Raw genomic sequence first — 19,389 nt, forward strand, 5'->3', positions numbered from 1 at the left:
ATTTTATTTAAAGTACTCCAAAGTTTTTTGTTATGATTATTTATATCATTGATCTTGGCTTCATAATACAAGCAACAGTTTTGTTAGCTAGAGAGATTTTCAACAGAAAGGTTCAATGCAACATGGTACTGTTGTTGTTGCCTACTATGGCAGTTCGGGGACACAGTTTATCGTTTGTAGCCTAGAATACATTTCCCATCATGCCTTGCGAGGTCAATAAGGAAATGTGACTCGTAATAAACACCAGCAGCCGTTTTAGTGCTGATTGAATATAGTTTATTTCTATACGTTACAAAATTTGGCAATTATTATAAGTAGTATTTAATTATCTCGATCTAAGCTGATATGGAAGAATCGTAAGATAGGTAGGAAGTGCTTAATTGCTTTAAGTTTTAACTAGCTAACTTACTATAGCTAACGTTATGTTTTTTGTTCAGTTTGTGGCATATGTGGCTTTGACAATTTTTTCCCAGGAATATTTCCCGTTTTTAGTTTTTACCGATATGTGTACTATGATTTATATCATATGTGGCTTGTTGCATGTGTTACATACAATATTCACACTGTATCATACTGTATTCTAAGGTAGGCAATCTCAGGGTGACGGTGCATTGCTAGCTATTATTTTTCCTGTGAGACCTGTTTGATATCCCCAGGGTTAAAAAGCCCTTAGTCTTGTTTAGACATAATCCATGCTCAATGTTTATCTTCATGGTCGGGTGTATTCTGACCCCCCCCCCCAAAAAAAATCCCTGTGCTCTTTAGAAAGTACGGTCTCTCGTCAAAAGTGGGCTTGTTCGACAGTGCAGGCAACTGCTGAATAACTGATTTTCAAATAACCTTGCATCATAAATAACTAGCAAGGTCTACTTATTATTTATAGGTCAGTCGTCACAATTTACCCACAAAGCATCATGGTTGTGATGCCATAGAGATAGATGAAGGACTCTAGTGCCCTAAAGCTTGTGTTAGCATGGGCAGCACCATTGAGGACTTTCACCATTTTGAAGTAATCAACTGGGTGGGATTTCCTATGGGTTAAGAAAGGATCACATGATGTCATCAGGATGGATCAGATAATGAATTATATGCGTTAGGAAACATTCCATAACTGCAGGTGGCAGTAAATCGCCAACCTTGGCTTTATACCTGTTCAAAGTGTGCACTTTTTCAGTTTGTTTGCCAACCACTGATGAATAATAAGACCTGGAGATTGTGTCCAATATGTTCGACCGTTGTTTTCAAGTTAATCGACTCATGATAATGAATTATACCTCGGTCCATTCATGGACTGTCTATATCTGGGTTGCATCCGGTTCACATGCCCACTAGCACTCAGTACGCACAGAGAGCAGAAACGACGTCATCCAAAAACATGGCAGACATTGGATGAATATAAAATGTTAATATGTGCGGATGTGTGTGATGGGAAAAAAAATAAGCCTCAGCGACGATTATTTTAATAATTCATTGGAAGTTTTGTGCACAAAGGTGATGACCAAAGTTTCTGATTAGGAATTTTCAAATATGACTTCTCTATGTTGCTGTCTATGCAAATTGTCTTTCTGGGCCGGGCGTCAGTTAAACTGCCGTACCGAAGCAAAACTGTAGGAGCAGTCGAAACCGTGCTTCTAGGCCGGAACCCAGGCCCTTGTTGCCAATTTATAGAAATATTAGAAGAAGAAAATAGATTATTTCAAAATGCAGATGGCCTAAATGACGCTGCCCGTGCTCTCACAGACACCACAATGGGACAGATACAATGATGCGATGCCTACCTAAGTCAATGTGTGATACGTTACTATTTTCATTTAGGGCACCTGACCAGATGCATGACTATACCCCACCTAACACCTGTTCAACCCCATCTGAGTGCTTACCCCTAAGCCAGTGGAATGAGACAATGGAATGTGGAAGCGAGTTAGCAGTTGACACAATGAAAAAGGAACTGAAATCAAGGGCCATTGTGAGTAGCCTAATGCTGCGTTCATAACCAGTGGGAAGGTGGTATTTACCACATACAACTGGGAAGAATCCAGTTGAACGGCCCTCCAACTCTGATGTCACATATTAAGAAAATGGCCTTCAACTGTATTTCGGGCAGTTAAATGCAACAACAAAACATTATTTTAACAATCTATTAATGTTTTTTTGAACACTATAATTTGTTTGCGAGCATGATAGCTGTACTTTTAGTTAATGTTGACGCAGCTTTTTTGCCATTAGCCAATCAACTTTTCTCAATGAGTTCAAAGCATGTGAATGCCTCCAACTCGTATTTACGACTTCACAACTGGTAATTACCACCACCCCACTTGGTTATGAATGCAGCATCATACGTAGGAGCCACATTAAGGTATTTAGACCCAACTGATTTTGGTCAGAAACCATTTAGGGATTTTTCAAGCCACCAGACACAGAAGTGGAACAGAAACCGAATCACACTTGATCTGTCTTATCTTGCTCATTTTGTGTTGACGGTGAGACAAGATAGTGAGGACAAACTGTATGTATGTTTTTACTGTATAGCCTAGGCTTTTATTATTGTCCATTTCACCTGCTTCACACTTCTCAGAGTGGAGGTTTGTTCCTACTCTGAAAATGTCCAGACTTCTGTAACCATGCAATTCCCTTTCTTTCCATTCTTTTCTTGTGTTCTCAAACTAGCTTGCAGATTGTTCTACCAGGATGAGATCCATTGTGTCTTTCTACTTCTGCTACCTGCTGTGCCTGTGCCTGGGGATTGCCTGTGTGGTGTTTGTGTCCATCTGGAACTCCCAGTGGCGTGGTGGCTTTGCCTGGGATGGCTCGGCCCTTCAGTTTAACTGGCACCCTGTCCTGATGGTCACAGGTCTGGTCGTGCTCTACGGCAATGGTGAGTGGCTCAGGAAGTGCTTTTACTTCCAGTCTTTGGTGCAGGCAGATGTGTCTCAGCCTTTGAAATGAGAACTTTAGGTTTTTTAATTACAATGACTGTCTCAGGTTTGGATAGTTTGTGTTATGTATGGGGGTTTGTTATATAGGTGAGTGGCTTTAGTCAGTTGTAGTGAAACTACAATCAAGTGGTTTCACTTTCCCTTGTTGATGCAGATGAATGTGTCTCAGACATTAATTGGAAATAAGAACTGAAAGCATTTAAATCCCAATGAATGATTCATGTTTGGATATATAATGTTATGTAGGATATGAAGATGTTCTGTGCTGGCATATAGAAAGCTAAATAAAGTCACCTTAACTTCCTTCGCTGCTCCCTTCTCGTCTTTCCCTTGCACCGTAGGCATGTCAAGAACTTAACCACGTTGACAGTGTACTGCAGGGATATTCAACTGGAGGCCCGCGGGCCAGATCCGTGCCGTTTATTAATTTAGACTGGCCCTTTGATCAATTCTGAACATGAATAAAAGATCTGCAAAAAAATCCCTGACAAAATCTGACATTCAGTGGCAAAATTAGATTTTTTGCAGTCTCTAGCCTATGTGGATAATTTTTTCTTCATATGAATTTGGCTCAAGCGTTTGAACAGTTTAATCTACACAATATTATGACCCCATTCCTAAAAGCTACGACTCTCAGGAACAAATACGTGCCTTCTGTTTCCCTCTGATGCTCACAAGGAATCATTAGAAGGGAGCGTGACAGAAAAACATCTAATGACTGGGGGAAATGAATTCAAAGCATACTTCCTTCAGACTGGAATTTGGCATTACCTGATTTGACACATCCTTGTGTTATTTATTGAGCTGTATAGTTTTCAGATCATTTTAAAATGACCTAATTACTTTTAAGAAGCTTTTAATGGTTGTTTAAAAAAATGGTGAGCGTGAGCGTTGTGCCTAGGGCTGTTGCGGTGACCGTATTACCGCCACATTGGCGGTCACGAGTCATGAAGGCCGTCAAATTCCACATGACCATTTAGTCACGGTAATTAGGCTTCTCCAAGCTCTAATGCTGCTGCTGGTCATTAGTAGCCTACCAAACTTGCTAACGGTCTGGTACTCAGCACTCTATCGTCCCTCTAATCAAAATCCCATCAAACACTTCATGAGAGCCCATGAGCTCATTTTGCGCAACATTTCTATAGAGTGATGGCCGTAAATAAAAAGACAAAGATACCATCAGCTTTCTATAGGCTAGGCCTACTATATTTATTTCAAAACTTTCCTAATATTAAGCACATTGCTTCTATTTACAACAGGAGTATATCTTACCTGGCTGGCATAAAAATAAATAATGGGGAAAAGCATCCTCCATTCGCTATTTAAGTGCTTAGATTACATGTATTTTTCGATACAGGTGCATGATAATGGTCCATTCTAAATCAAAACAAATGTCACACATATATTACTTAGTGTATGTGAAGACAAGATTAAATCAAGAATAGCCTGATGGGTGACAATATTAGCCTATCACTGGTGAATTATATATTATCACTTGTGAATGATACCCAGCATAAGAAACAAAGCCTTTTTTTCCAACATTTTCTAATCATAGTCGCACACCTCATGTAGCCTAGCCCAGTGGTTCCCAAATGTTTTATAGTCCCATACACCTTCAAACATTCAACCTACAGCTGTGCACCCCCTCTAGCACTAGGGTCAGCGCACTCTCAAATGTAGTTTTTTTGCCATCATTGTAAGCTTGCCACACACACACCATACGATACATTTATTAAACATAAGATTGAGTGTGAGTTTTTGTCACAACCCGGGTCGTGGGAAGTGACAAATAATAATATAATAATAATAAATAATTTTGCTCTTTATTTAACCATCTTACATATAAAACCTTATTTGTTCATCGAAAATTGTGAATAACTCACCACAGGATAATGAGAAGGGTGTGCTTGAAAGGATGCACATAACTCTGCACACACAGTCTGTGCCTGTATTTAGTTTTCATGCTAGTGAGGGCCGAGAATCCACTCTCACATAGGTACGTGGTTGCAAAGGGCATCAGTGTCTTAACAGCGAGATTTGCCAAGGCAAGAAACTCTGAGCGCTGCCCAATCCAGAAATCTGGCAGTGGCTTCTGATTATATTCAATTTTCACAGAACCGCTTGTTGCAATTTCGATGAGGCTCTCTTGTTCAGATAGCGGTAAGTGGACTGGAGGTAGGCCATGAAAGGGATAACGAATCCAGTTGTTGGTGTCATCAGTTTAGGGAAAGTACCTGCGTAATTGTGCACCCAACTCACTCAGGTGCTTCGCTATATCACATTTGACATTGTCCATAATAGAGGTTGACCGATTAATTGGAATGGCCGGATTAATTAGGGCCCGATTTCAAGTTTTCATAACAATCGGAAATCGGTAATTTTGGACGCCGATTTAAAAATATATATTTTTTTACACCTTTATTTAACTAGGCAAGTCAGTTAAGGTCACATTCTTATTTTCAATGACGGCCTAGGAACGGTGGGTTAACTGCCTTGTTCAGGGGCAGAACGACAGATTTTTACCATGTCAGCTCAAGGATTCAATCTTGCAACCTTACAGTTAACTAGTCCAACGCTCTAACCACCTGCCTCACGAGGAGCCCGCCTGTTACGCGAATGCAGTAAGAAGCCAAGGTAAGTTGCTAGCTAGCATTAAACTTATCTTATAAACTTATCTTATAAATTTTACCTAATTATGACATAACATTGAAGGTTGTGCAATGTATCAGGAATATTTAGACTTATGGATGCCACCCGTTAGATATAATACGGAACGGTTCCGTATTTCACTGAAAGAATAAACGTTTTGTTTTTGAGCTGATAGTTTCCGGATTCTACCATATTAATGACCTAAGGCTCGTATTTCTGTGTGTTATTATGTTATAATTAAGTCTATGATTTGATAGAGCAGTCTGACTGAGCGATGGTTGGCACCAGCAGGCTCATAAGCATTCATTCAAACAGCACTTTCGTGCATTTTGCCAGCAGCTCTTCGCAATGCTTCAAGCATTGCGCTGTTTATGACTTCAAGCCTATCAACTCCCGAGCTTAGGCTGGTGTAACCGATGTGAAATGGCTAGCTAGTTAGCGGGGTGCGCGCTAATAGCGTTTCAAACGTCACTCGCTCTGAGACTTGGAGTAGTTGTTCCCCTTGCTCTGCATGGGTAACGCTGCTTCGAGGGTGGCTGTTGTCGATGTGTTCCTGGTTCGAGCCCAGGTAGCGGCGAGGGGAGGGATGGAAGCTATAATGTTACACTGGCAATACTAAAGTGCCTATAAGAACATCCAATAGTCAAAGGCATATGAAATACAAATGGTATAGAGAGAAATAGTCCTATAATTCCTATAATAACTACAACCTAAAACTTCTTACCTGGGAATATTGAAGACTCATGTTAAAAGGAACCACCAGCTTTCATATGTTCTCATGTTCTGAGCAAGGAACTTAAACGTTAGCTTTCTTACATGGCACATATCGCACTTTTACTTTCTTCTCCAACACTTTGTTTTTGCATTATTTAAACCAAATTGAACATGTTTCATTATTTATTTGAGGCTAAATTGATTTTATTGATGTATTATATTAAGTTAAAATAAGTGTTCATTCAGTATTGTTGTAATTGTCATTATTACAAATAAATTTAAAAAATTGGCCGAGTAATCGGTATCGGCTTTTTTTGGTCCTCCAATAATTGGTATCGGCGTTGAAAAATCATAATCGGTCGACCTCTAGTCCAAACGCTTGAGTTCATTTGCACACAAAAAATCAAACAATGATGGAAATACCTGTGTGTTGTCCTTGTTAATGCAGACAGAGAAGAGCTCCAACTTCTTAATCATAGCCTCAATTTTGTCCCGCACATTGAATATAGTTGCGGAGAGTCCCTGTAATCCTAGATTCAGATCATTCAGGTGAGAAAGAACATCACCCAGATCGGCCAGTTGTGAGAGAAACTCGTTATTATGCAAGCGGTGGTCAAAACTTTAAGCTCGTTTTTCAATTCAAAAAAACGTGTCAATACTTTGCCCCTTGATAACTAGCGCACTTCTGTATGTTGTAAAAGCGTTACATGGTCGCTGCCCATGTCATTGCATAGTGCAGAAAATACACGAGAGTTCAGGGGCCTTGCTTGAACAATAGTTAACCATTTTCACTGTAGTGTTCAAAATGTCTTTCAAGCTGTCAGGTATTCCCTTGGTAGCAAGAGCCTCTTGGTGGATGCTGCAGTGTACCCAAGTGGCGTCGGGAGCAACTGCTAGCACGTGCGTTGCCACTCCACTATAAATCAATTTGTATTTATTTGTCACATGCGCCGAAACTACAGGTGTAGACTTGAGTGAAATACTTACTTAAAAAGCCCTTAACCAACAATGCAGTTTAAAGAAAAATAAGTATTAATAAAAAATAAAAATAATAATTGAAGAGCAGCAGTAAAATAACATTAGCGAGGCTATATACACAGGGTACTGGTACAGAGTCAATGTGCGGGGGCAAAAGTTAGTAGAGGTAATTGAGGTAAAATGTACATGTCGGTAGAGTTAGTGACTATGCATAGATAATAAACAGAGAGTAGCAGCAGTGTGGGGGAGGGGGGGGGGGGGGGCAATGCAAATAGTCAGGGTAGCCATTTGATTAGCTGTTCAGGAGTCTTATGGCTTGTGGGTAGAAGCTGTTAAGAAGCCTTTTGGACCTAGACTTGGCGCTCCGGCACCGCTTGCCGTGCGGTAGCAGAGAGAACGGTCTATGACTAGGGTGGCTGGAGTCTTTGACAATTTTTAGGGCCTTCCTCTGACACCGCCTTGTATAGAGGTCCTGGATGGCGGGAAGCTTGAACCCAGTGATGTACTGGGCCGTATGCTCTACCCTCTGTAGTGCCTTGCGGTCGGAGGCCGAGCAGTTGCCATTCCAGGCAGTGGTGCAACCAATCAGGATGCTCTCGATGGTGCAGCTGTAGAACTTTTTGAGGATCTGAGGACCCATGCCAAATCTTTTCAGACTCCTGAGATTGAATAGTCTTTGTCGTGCCCTCCTCACGACTGTCTTGGTGTGTTTGGACCATGATAGTTTGTTGGTGATGTGGACGCCAAGGAACTTGAAGCTCTCAACCTGCTCCACTACAGCCCCGCCGATGAGAATGGGGGTGTGCTCGGTCCTGCTTTTCCTGTAGTCCACTCTTTGTCCTGATCATGTTGAGGAAGAGGTTGTTATCACACTTTTACTTTCTTCTCCAACACTTTGTTTTTGCATTATTTAAACCAAATTGAACATTATTTATTTGAGGCTAAATTGATTTTATTGACAACGATTTTATCGTTGTCGGTGATCAGTTGTGTCATCGGCAAACTTAATTATGGTGTTGGAGTCGTGCCTGACCATGCAGTCATGAGTGAACAGAGCGTACAGGAGGGGACTGAGCACGCACCCCTAAGGGGCCCACATGTTGAGGAACAGTGTGGCGGATGTGTTGTTGCCTACCCTTACCACCTGGGGTCGGCCTGTCAGGACGTCCAGGATCCAGTTGCAGAGGAAGGTGTTTAGTCCCAGGGTCCTGAGCTTAGTGATGAGCTTTGAGGGCACTATGGTGTTAACGCTGAGCTGTAGTCAATGAATAGCATTCTCACATATGTGTTCCTTTTGTCCAGGTGGGAACGGGCAGTGTGGAGTGCAATATAGATTGCATCATCTGTGGATCTGTTGAGGCGGTATGCAAATTGGAGTGGGTCTAGGGTTTCTGGGATAATGGTGTTGATATGAGCCATGACCAGCCTTTCAAAGCACTTCATGGTTACAGACGTGAGTGCTACGGGTCGGTAGTCATTTAGACATGTTACCTTAGTGTTCTTGGGCACAGGGACTATGGTGGTCTGCTTGAAACATGTTGGTATTACAGACTCAGTCAAGGAGAGATTGAAAATGTCAGTGAAGACACTTGCCAGTTGGTCAGCGCATGCTCGGAGTACACATCCTGGTAATCCGTCTGGCCCTGCTCCCTTGTGAATGTTGACCTGTTTAAAGGTATTACTCACGTCGGCTACGGAGATCGTGATCACACAGTCGTCCGGAACAGCTGATGCTCTCATGCATGTTTCAGTGTTGCTCTCCTCGAAGCGCGCAACGAAGTAATTTAGCTCATCTGGTAGGCTTGTGTCACTGGGCAGCTCGCAGCTGTGCTTCCCTTTGTAGTCTTTAAACAGTTTGCCAGCCCTGCCACATCCAATGTGCGTCAGAGCCGGTGTAATACGATTCAATCTTAATCCTGTATTGACACTTTGCCTGTTTGATGGTTCGTCGGAGGGCATAGCGGTATTTATCATAAGCTTCCGAGTTGGAGTCCCACTCCTTGAAAGTGGCAGCTCTACCCTTTAGCTCAGTGCGAATGTTGCCTGTATTCCATGGCTATTTGTTGGGGTATGTACGTACACTGTGGGGATGATGTCATCGATGCACTTATCGATGAAGCCAGTGACTGATGTGGTGTACTCCTCAATGCCACCGGAAGAATCCCAGAACATATTCCAGTCTGTGTTTACAAAACAGTCCTGTAGCTTAGTATCTGCGTCATCTGACCACTTCTTTATTGACCTTAGTCACTGGTGCTTACTGCTTTAAATTTGCTTGTAAGCAGCATTGTAGACTCGTGAACAGATGTTAGCATGTTCCAGAGATTTCTGTAAGTCTTTAGCTGACACTCTAGGATTCTTCTTAACCTCATTGAGCATTGTGCGCTGTGCTCTTGTAGTCATCTTTGCAGGACGGCCACTCCTAGGGACAGTAGCAACAGGGCTGAAATTTCTCCATTTATAGACAATTTGTCTTACTGTGGACTGACTTTTAGAGATACTTTTGTAACCCTTTACAGCTTTATGCAAGGCAGCAATTCTTAATCTTAGGTCTTCTGTGATCTCTTTTGTTCGAGGCATGGTTCACATCAGGCAATGCTTCTTGTGAATAGCAAACTCAAATTTTGTGAGTCTTTTTTGGGGGGCAGGGCAGCTCTAACCAAAATCTCCAATCTCGTATCATTGATTCGACTCCAGGTTAGTTGACTCCTGATTCCAATTAGCTTTTGGAGAAGTCATTAGCCTAGGTGTTCACATACTTTTTCCAACCTACACTGTGAATGTTAAAATGATGTATTCAATATTGACAAGAAAAATACAATAATTTGTGTGTTATTAGTTTAAGCACACCGTGTTTGACTATTGTTGTGATTTAGATGAAGATCAGATCAAATTTTATGTCAAATTTATGCAGACATCCAGGTAATTCCAAAGGGTTCACATACTTTTTCTTGCCACTGTATATGTGATCGTAGTTCATCTATTTTGTTATCCAATGATTGTACGTTGGCTAATAGGACTGATGGTAAAGGCAGATTATCCAATTGCCGTCGGATCCATACAAGGCACCCCGACCTACGTTCCGATATCTCCGTCTCTTTCTCCTGCGAATGATGGGGATGAGGGCCTTGTTTGGGTGTCTGAAGTAAATCCTTCGCATTCGACTTGTTAAAAAAATCTTCTTCCAGTAGGAGGTGAGTAATCGCTGTCCTGATATCTTGAAGCTCTTTTCGTCATAATAGACGGTGGCAGAAACAGTATGTACAAAATAAGTTAAAAATAATACGAAAAAACACACAATAGCACAATTGGTTAGGAGACAGTAAAACGGCAGCCATCTCCTCCAGCTTGAGTTTCAAGTTTGAGGAAGACATTTTTCACTGTAAAAATGACCTTTATAATATAAGCATTACATGCAGAATTATATTTGCGGTCACTTTTGATAATGGTGTTTTTCACTAATGGAACATTCGCACTTATAGCCTACTACCGTGTGCGTATTGCTGCATGTATAATGTGAAGAAATAACCTCATAGTTTATCAACATTTTAAGCTAAATAGTTTATCAACATTTTAAGCTAAACGTTCTGATCTGTTGCGTCAGCCACATTGCATAAAACGTTTTTTTGATGCTAGTGGTTGTATTAATTTGGGATCCATCTCATCCCACAACTGTCCCAGACTATGTTTGGAATATTTATTTCTCGCACATAATATAATAGGTCGACTTTTGTACGATGGGGGATAGTAGATTAATATAGGCTAGTGCTTTTGCTGTTCGTTAGGCCTACTCATCGTGTTGGCTGATGAAAAGTAAATGTGGACATTTCTTCCAATATCTTTCAATATGCACCTCGGAATTGGATAAGGAATTAGCGCAGTTGCATCCCCGATGTGTCTGACTTGTAGCCTGTGAAGACCCGATCACGTGATGGAGAGCCATGTGAGTGAGAGACCTCGGGTTGCGAAGGGCACAACGCCGCACTCCGGGCCGTAAAAGTCATGGATTTTTTTAGAGTGCATTACGGCCAGAAAGGGGATGCCGCCATGAAATTCGATGCATTGTCAAGTGCTTGTCAAATTGTGAATGAGAGACTATTGGAGTGTGTACAGCCTGCGCAAAAAAAAAAAAATAAGCAGAGCTTATCCCTGTCAAGTTACTTTTTTCAAATCATCATTAGAGTCTCATCGTGCAGCCTTACAATGAATAAAACATCTAAACATATAGACCAACGTTTGTAGAACAAGTAAAGTTACATTAATAACTCTAAATGTAGCATATAAGGGGTACCTATATATTTGTTAACCGCTCAATGCAGAATAGCCGCATGTGCGCACTCCCTCAAATATTTATATTTTATTCAGCTTTGTTCAATTGTATTCATACTATAAGATAATGAAACCGAATTTTAAGGAAATCTTGTCTTCTAAATGAACTAGTGTAGCCCACAACCATTTGGCTTAGCCACAGCACGACCTAACATAAGGACAACTCAGAGTATGCTATTCTTTTCTTCTGAAATAGACTACTTTTTTTAATTTTTTTATCATGCCTCTTTAGACCTGTCTAAAATAAATATTGGAATTATTGTGAAGGTGTAGGCTATATTACATGGATTTATTAGACTTAAAAATGGCTTGTAGGCTATATTTGGAAGCCCGGAGATGTGAAATGTGTTTATGTTAATTAACTGTCAATTACCGTGTGACCGACAGTTATTTGCTTGACAATCACAGGCTGATGAAATTTCGTGACCGCCACAGCCCTAGTTGTGCTTTTCCTTTTCAATGATTAGTTGGTTGAGCGCGTTCCACTTCTTTCGTAATTACTTTTAGCAACATTACATTTTAAGATAAGTGCTTTATTGGTGTGTGTGTGTTGCTTTTTTATACAGTTCTTCCAAAGAATAATCGCTTATGGAAAATGTCTGGCCCCCCTGCAATTTTAGCCCCTGTAAGAATATAGTTGAATAGCCCTGATGTACTGTCTACATGAGAGAAAGACAATTAAAACAAAGCTTCAATCGCAGCTTATATCCTAGTAAAGTGAGTGGTAACCTTTTTAAATGTTTGTGTCTTTACCTGTCTTATCTCTAGGAGCGGTGTTGTACCGCATTCCCCTCACATGGGGGCAGAATAAGCTGCCCTGGAAACTGCTGCATGCTGGTGTCATGCTCCTGGCCCTGCTCTGCTCCATCCTTGGCCTCTGTGCTGTGTTTGACTTCCACAACACCAACAACACTCCCAACCTCTACTCCTTGCACAGCTGGATTGGCATTTGCACTACAGCACTCTTCACCACTCAGGTTTAGTATATCTGCCACTGCCAGCACACAAATTAAAACGGCATTGTCTTAAAAATAATTGTCAGCTCATATTACGCCATATAATGGCCTAAACGTATTATGTCGTACTTGGCATGTATGGTGATTGTTAGAATCATAATGCCACTTTCTTTGACTGTGAGATGGTGACATGTTTTGTTTTCAGTGGGTGATGGGCCTTGCTGGCTTCCTCCTGCCCTGCTCACCCATGTCATTCCGCAAGCTTCTTAAGCCTGCCCATGTGTGGATGGGAGGCTGCATACTGATACTCAGCATTGTGTCCTGCATCTCAGGGATCAACGAGAAGCTCTTCTTTGCACTGTAAGAGACATTGTCTGCGTCTCAAATAGCACCCTATTCACTATATACTCTTAGAATAAAGGGTTCGAAAAGGGTTCTTCGGTTGTCCCCATAGGAGAACCCTTTTTGGTTCCACGTAGAACCCTGTTGGGGTCCATGTAGAACCCTCTGTTGAAATGAACATGGAATCCAAAAGGGTTCTATCTGGAACTTAAAAGGGTTATGCTATGGGGACAGCCGAAGAACCCTTTTAGGTTCTAGATAGCTTCTTTTTTTCTAAGAGTGTAGTGCAATACTTTTCACTAGGCCCTATAGGTGAAAAGCAGTACACTAGGGCAGTGTTTCACATTGTTTTTGGAAGCGCTAACATTTCATTCAAGCCTTTGATATGAATCATGTACAGTGCATTCTGAAAGTATTCAGACCCCTTGACTTTTTCCACATTTTGTTACCTTACAGACTTATTCTAAAATTGCTTAAATTACATTTGTTCCTCATCAATCTACACACAAAGTAGAAAACAGGTTCTTAGAATGTTTTGCAAGTGTATTAGAAATAAAGAACTGAAATACTTTATTTACATAATTATTCAGACCCTTTGCTATGAGACTTGAAATTGAGCTCAGGTGCATCCTGTTTCCATTGATCATCCTTGAGATGTTTCTACAACTTGATTGGAGTCCACCTGTGGTAAATTCAATTGATTGGACATAATTTGAAAGGCACACACCTGTCTATATAAGGTCCCACAGTTGACAGTTCATGTCAGCGCAAAAACCAAGCCATGTGGTCAAAGGAATTGTCCGTATAGCTCCAAGACAGGATTTTGTCGAGGCACAGATCTGGGGAAGGGTACCAAAAAATGTCTTCAACATTGAAGGTCCCCAAGAACACAGTGGCCTCCATCATTCTTAAATGGAAGAAGTTTGGAACCACCAAGACTCTTCCTTGAGCTGGCCGCCCGGCCAAACTGAGCAATCGGTGGAGAAGGGCCTTGGTCAGGAAGGTGACCAAGAACCCGATGGTCACTCTGACAGAGCTCCAGAGTTCCTCTGTGGAGATGGGAGAGCCTTCCAGAAGTACAGCCATCTCTGCAGCACTCCACCAATCAGGCCTTTATGGTAAAGTGGCCAGACAGAAGCCACTCTTCAGTAAAAGGCACATGACAGCCCGGTTGGAGTTTGCCAAAAGGCACCTGAAGACTCTCAGACCATGAGAGACAAGATTATCTGGTCTGATGAAACCAAGATTGAACTCTTTGGCCTGAATGCCAAGCGTCACTTCTGGAGGAAACCTGGCACCTTCCCTACGGTGAAGCATGGTGGTGGCAGCATCATTCTGTGGGGATGATTTTCAGAGACTGGGAGACTAGTCAGGATTGAGGGAAAGATTAACAGAGCAAAGTACAGAGAGATCCCTGATTAAATCCTGATCCAGAGCGCTTAGGACCTCAGACTGGGAAGAAGGTTAATCTCCCAACAGGACAACAACCCTAAGCACACAGCCAAGACAATGCAGGAGTGGCTTCGGGGCAAGTCTCTGAATGTCCTTGAGTAGCCCAGCCAGAGCCCGGATTTGAACGAGGTCTAACATCTCTGGAGAGACCTGAAAATACCTGTGCAGCGTCGCTCCCCATCCAACCTGACAGAGCTTGAGAGGATCTGCAGAGATGAATGGGAGAAACTCCCAAAATACAGGTGTGCCAAGCTTGTAGCGTCATACCAAAGAAGACGCAAGGCTGTAATCGGGTCTGAGTAAAGGGTCTGAAGGCTTATGTAAATGTGAAATTTACGTATCTTTTATATATATATATATATATCTACAGTGGGGCAAAAAAGTATTTAGTCAGCCACCAATTGTGCAAGTTCTCCCACTTAAAAAGATGAGAGAGGCCTGTAATTTTCATCATAGGTACACTTCAACTATGACAGACAAAATGAGAATTTTTTTTCCAGAAAATCACATTGTAAGATTTTTTATGAATTTATTTGCAAATTATGGTGGAAAATAAGTATTTGGTCACCTACAAACAAGCAAGATTTCTGGCTCTCACAGACCTGTAACTTCTTCTTTAAGAGGCTCCTTTGTCCTCCACTCGTTACCTTTATTAATGGCACCTGTTTGAACTTGTTATCAGTATAAAAGACACCTGTCCACAACCTCAAACAGTCACACTCCAAACTCCACTATGGCCAAGACCAAAGAGCTGTCAAAGGACACCAGAAACAAAATTGTAGACCTGCACCAGGCTGGGAAGACTGAATCTGCAATAGGTAAGCAGCTTGGTTTGAAGAAATCAACTGTGGGAGCAATTATTAGGAAATGGAAGACATACAAGACCACTGATAATCTCCCTCGATCTGGGGCTCCACGCAAGATCTCACCCCGTGGGGTCAAAATGATCACAAGAACGGTGAGCAAAAATCCCAGAACCACACGGGGGGACCTAGTGAATGACCTGCAGAGAGCTGGGACCAAAGTAACAAAGCCTACCATCAGCAAGGGCATTGAAGATGAAACGTGGCTGGGTCTTTCAGCATGACAATGATCCCAAACACACCGCCCAGGCAACGAAGGAGTGGCTTCGTAAGAAGCATTTCAAGGTCCTGGAGTGGCCTAGCCAGTCTCCAGATCTCAACCCCATAGAAAATCTTTGGAGGGAGTTGAAAGTCTGTGTTGCCCAGCAACAGCCCCAAAACATCACTGCTCTAGAGGAGATCTGCATGGAGGAATGGGCCAAAATACCAGCAACAGTGTGTGAAAACCTTGTGAAGACTTACAGAAAACGTTTTACCTCTGTCATTGCCATCAAAGGGTATATAAAAAGTATTGAGATAAACTTTTGTTATTGACCAAATACTTATTTTCCACCATAATTTGCAAATAAATTCATAAAAAATCCTACAATGTGATTTTCTGGATTTTTTTCTCTCTCATTTTTTCTGTCATAGTTGAAGTGTACCTATGATGAAAATTACAGGCCTCTCTCATCTTTTTAAGTGGGAGAACTTGCACAATTGGTGGCTGACTAAATACTTTTTTGCCCCACTGTATATACTATTGCAAAAAATTCTAAAAACCTGTTTTTGCTTTGGCGTTATGGGGTGTTGTGTGTAGGTTGTTGAGGGGAAAAACTATTTAATCCATTTTAGAATATGGCTGTAACGTGACAAAATGTGGAAAAAGTCAACGGGTCTGAATACTTTTCAAAGGCACTGTATGTTAGTGCTAGGGAAAAAACTAACATGTGCACCCCTTTGAATCCCAAGGAACATTATTGAGAAATATTGTACTAGGGAATAGGTTGCCATTTGGGTAACATTTTATATTTTTTTATTGAGTAGGAAACAATGTACTCTTTAAACACATACTTCCATATTATAGGTAAAGACAAAAAGGACATCAACCTGTGTTAGACAATATTATTCAAACTGTATACAAAGTGTTGTGTTGATTCTTTCTTCAGGAAAGGAACCACCAATGGAACAATGCCATATGGCAAGCTGCCACCTGAGGCATTGGTCGCCAACTCGTTAGGAGTCTTGATTGTAGCCTTTGGATTGGTCGTCCTGAAGATTCTGTCCAATCAGAAATGGCAGCGACCAGAGCCTCGAAGTGAAGACCTGGGCTACAGTGTGAGTGCAACAAACCTTCTGATGTCATGTTGCCAAGTCAGATGTCCTGACCGAGTGCAGCACTGAATATGATGTGTAAAAATCAAAACAGATTTGTCCCATACTATGTATGCAGATAGAGCTGTATTATCTTCATAGCTGTTTTTTTATTTTTTATAAGTACAGTATTGTGTGTTGTGAGATGGTTATAAACCCTGTTTGGTCTAAAACAAATTCATTATTTGAATGACATCTGAAAATGCTTTTTTATTTTCCAATACTATATTCATACTAGGTGAAAGTGTATTCACAGATGTATTCAACTCCTTTGTGTTTTTAACAAACTTTAATGTTTCCACATGCAGCCACTGCTTCAAGACGACAGCTAATGGAAGAGATGAGGAGGCTTCAAACCTGCTCTCAGCCGCTAACCATACTACGCAAGCTATCCAGAAATGTTATCTGCCCCTGCTGGGTCCAAAGTTGCCTTAAGCAAATAATGAGATGCTGAATGTCCTAGCCACTGTCAGGACCAGAGCCAACCCTGGGCATAAGGGCCCCTGGCCACTTGGGGGTCTGAACTTACTGTTGAGAGTTAATATAGTAAAATACACTAGGTACAATTTCAAAATGTGTTATTGCATCAGCAGTTTTTCTCTTATGTCAGACACTGACAGTCACTGAATTAGCCCATGTCAGCTAAAAAAATTTGATTGGTAAGTTAGTCTAGCCAGCTATCTAAACCTTGTAGTAATCATGGCCAAATTACTGACTCGGCACGCAGGGCACATGCCAGGGCGCTCACATTGATTTTGTTAGTCATTCTCACTCAGATATCATATTGAAGTGATACTTCGGGATTTCGGCAATGAGGCCCTTTATCTACTTCTCCAGTCAGATGAACTTGTGGATACCATTTGTATGGTTCTGTGTCCAGTATGAGGCAGGCTAGAGGTAGTTTTGCAAGCCAATGCTAACTAGCGTTAGCACAATAACTGGAAGTTTATGGGTATCTGCTGGCATGCTAGCAGATACCAATAGACCTCCAGTCATTGCGCTAACGCTAGTTAGACATTGCAATTGCGCTAGTTAGCAACTTCCTTCAAACCGCACACAGAGACATTAAAATGGTATCAAGAAGTTCATCTGACTCTGGGGAAGTCGATAAAGGGCCTCAGTGTCAAAATTCCAAAGTATCCCTTTAACATGGCATAAGTCAGGGCAAAATGTGTAAAATTGCTGAAAATCAGCTGTAAAACTGCAAATGTTTCTCTGTCCCATGGCAAAATGAGTAGAATTGCATGAAATTTACTTTCAAACGTAAAAATGTTTCTCTCCGCTGTCAAGATGGGACCACGGACATGTTTTGGCTGCGAGGTGGAGCCCCCCCCCCAAGCAAATCTTGCTTAGGGCCCCCAAAAGGCTAGTGCTGGCCCTGGTCATGACAGTGTTGTAAGCAATAATATGTGTCCCATCAAGATATAAGTTTTATAAATGTATTAAATAGTAGATTTTACATCGCTGCCTTGTTTATTTATGAATATAATCATGAATAAAGTATGATATACTCAAAGATAACACGGTATTTCAGCATTTCTTTCTGACTGCCATTCCTGTAATTTAGGCTGTAGTCTCATCATTAAAGCTACAGTCTGGGCTTTTGGAATCTGTTCAATGCTCATTTCAATTCTTTATATTGACCATTCAGTGTTTGGCCACAAACAATATGTTGTGTTCTTATGGGGGTAGAGAAAGCTACAGCTAGGCCTATTTTGCCTGGAGCATACCACCCTGCATCCCACTGCTGGCTTGTTTCTGAAGCTAAGCAGGGTTGGTCCCTGGATGGGAGACCAGATGCTGCTGGAAGTGGTGTTGGAGGGCCAGCAGGAGGCACACTTTCCTTTGGTTTAAAAATATATATATACCAATGCCCCGGGGCAGCGATTGGGGACATTGCCCTGTGTAGGTTGCTGTCTTCGGATGGGTTGTTAAATGGGTGTCCTGACTTTGTGGTCACTAAAGATCCCATGGAACATATCATAAGAGTAGGGGTGTTAACTCTGGTGTCCTGGCTAAATTCCCCATCTGGCACACGTACCATCATGGTCACCTAATCATCCCCAGTTTACAATTGGCTCATTCATCTCCTCTCCCCTGTAACTATTTCCCAGGTTGTAGCTGTAAATGAAAATGTGTTCTCGGTCAATTTACCTTGTTAAATAAAAATTCCAAAGTATTAATTTGATGACGTGAGCTATATGTTTTTCACATGGTGGCAGCAGTATCAAGGATTCAGTGTAGAGAGCAAATATCACACTAAATTGATAGTCGTGCGTAATGCGCAATAGCACATTTGTGTATAGCGGACTACAATACATTTTAGATACAGTAGGCTAGGCTATACAAGAGCAAAATGTTATACAAAGTATGTGGATCTGTTATTTAATTTGGTCCTTGGGTGGGGTGGGATTGGGATGAGGGGATGGTGGTGTAGCTTAATTTTGTATGTATTCATGTTTGCTGAGTATTATTACAAAATAAACATTTGATCACAAAAAAAGTATGTGGATCTTTGCTTTCTGAATGTCACAGTGTTACCATACATGTATACACTCAATTCATGACAAGGGTGTGCTTTTTGGTTCTGTGTGCCGAAATTACCAATGTGGCACAAAAGCAAGGTGGTTGTTGAGCTGCACCGGACCCTATTGACCTAGGATCATTTTTGCTGCCCTTCTGCGATGCTATCGCGTCCCCGGTGTTGCTCCAAATCCATAGGAATTCAGGCTATTCCAATTTCAGCGCTCGAGCCATCGATGAGGTCATTTCAGCAGTGGGCGTTACTGGGCAGTTGCACAAGGCGTAATTTGGTCG

At 41.5% G+C, this 19,389-nt stretch overlaps 1 protein-coding gene across 4 annotated transcripts; it reads left to right on the forward strand.

Moving 5' to 3' along the window:
- The first annotated feature begins 204 nt into the window (after window positions 1-204).
- On the forward strand, window positions 205-18,093 carry cyb561a3a (cytochrome b561 family, member A3a). 4 transcript variants are annotated; one of them, XM_071352585.1, is made up of 7 exons: window positions 205-365; window positions 1,816-1,966; window positions 2,668-2,875; window positions 12,375-12,583; window positions 12,768-12,922; window positions 16,368-16,536; window positions 16,881-18,093. In XM_071352585.1, the coding sequence occupies exons 2-7, from the start codon at window positions 1,829-1,831 to the stop codon at window positions 16,902-16,904; spliced, it is 903 nt and encodes a 300-aa protein (XP_071208686.1). In that variant the 5' UTR covers window positions 205-365; window positions 1,816-1,828; the 3' UTR covers window positions 16,905-18,093. The 4 variants fall into 4 exon arrangements, with proteins under 4 accessions (XP_071208686.1, XP_071208687.1, XP_071208685.1 ...); XM_071352586.1 differs by lacking the exon at window positions 1,816-1,966 and having other exon boundaries at window positions 206-365; XM_071352584.1 differs by lacking the exons at window positions 205-365; window positions 1,816-1,966 and adding an exon at window positions 2,307-2,480.
- Window positions 18,094-19,389: the final 1,296 nt, after the last annotated feature.

This window comes from Salvelinus alpinus, chromosome 19, assembly GCF_045679555.1.
Source record: "Salvelinus alpinus chromosome 19, SLU_Salpinus.1, whole genome shotgun sequence".
NCBI lineage: Eukaryota > Metazoa > Chordata > Actinopteri > Salmoniformes > Salmonidae > Salvelinus > Salvelinus alpinus.

What these genes read in the sequence shown, in the direction of transcription:
- cyb561a3a (XM_071352584.1), top strand. Translation starts at nt 2,322, where the DNA reads ATGAATGCAGCATCATACGTAGGAGCCACATTAAGGTATTTAGACCCA. An exon ending in TTGCTCATTTTGTGTTGACG is followed by an intron (nt 2,481 to 2,667) that starts GTGAGACAAGAT and finishes TTCTCAAACTAG; the next exon opens with CTTGCAGATTGTTCTACCAG. An exon ending in GAGAAGCTCTTCTTTGCACT is followed by an intron (nt 12,923 to 16,367) that starts GTAAGAGACATT and finishes TTCTTTCTTCAG; the next exon opens with GAAAGGAACCACCAATGGAA.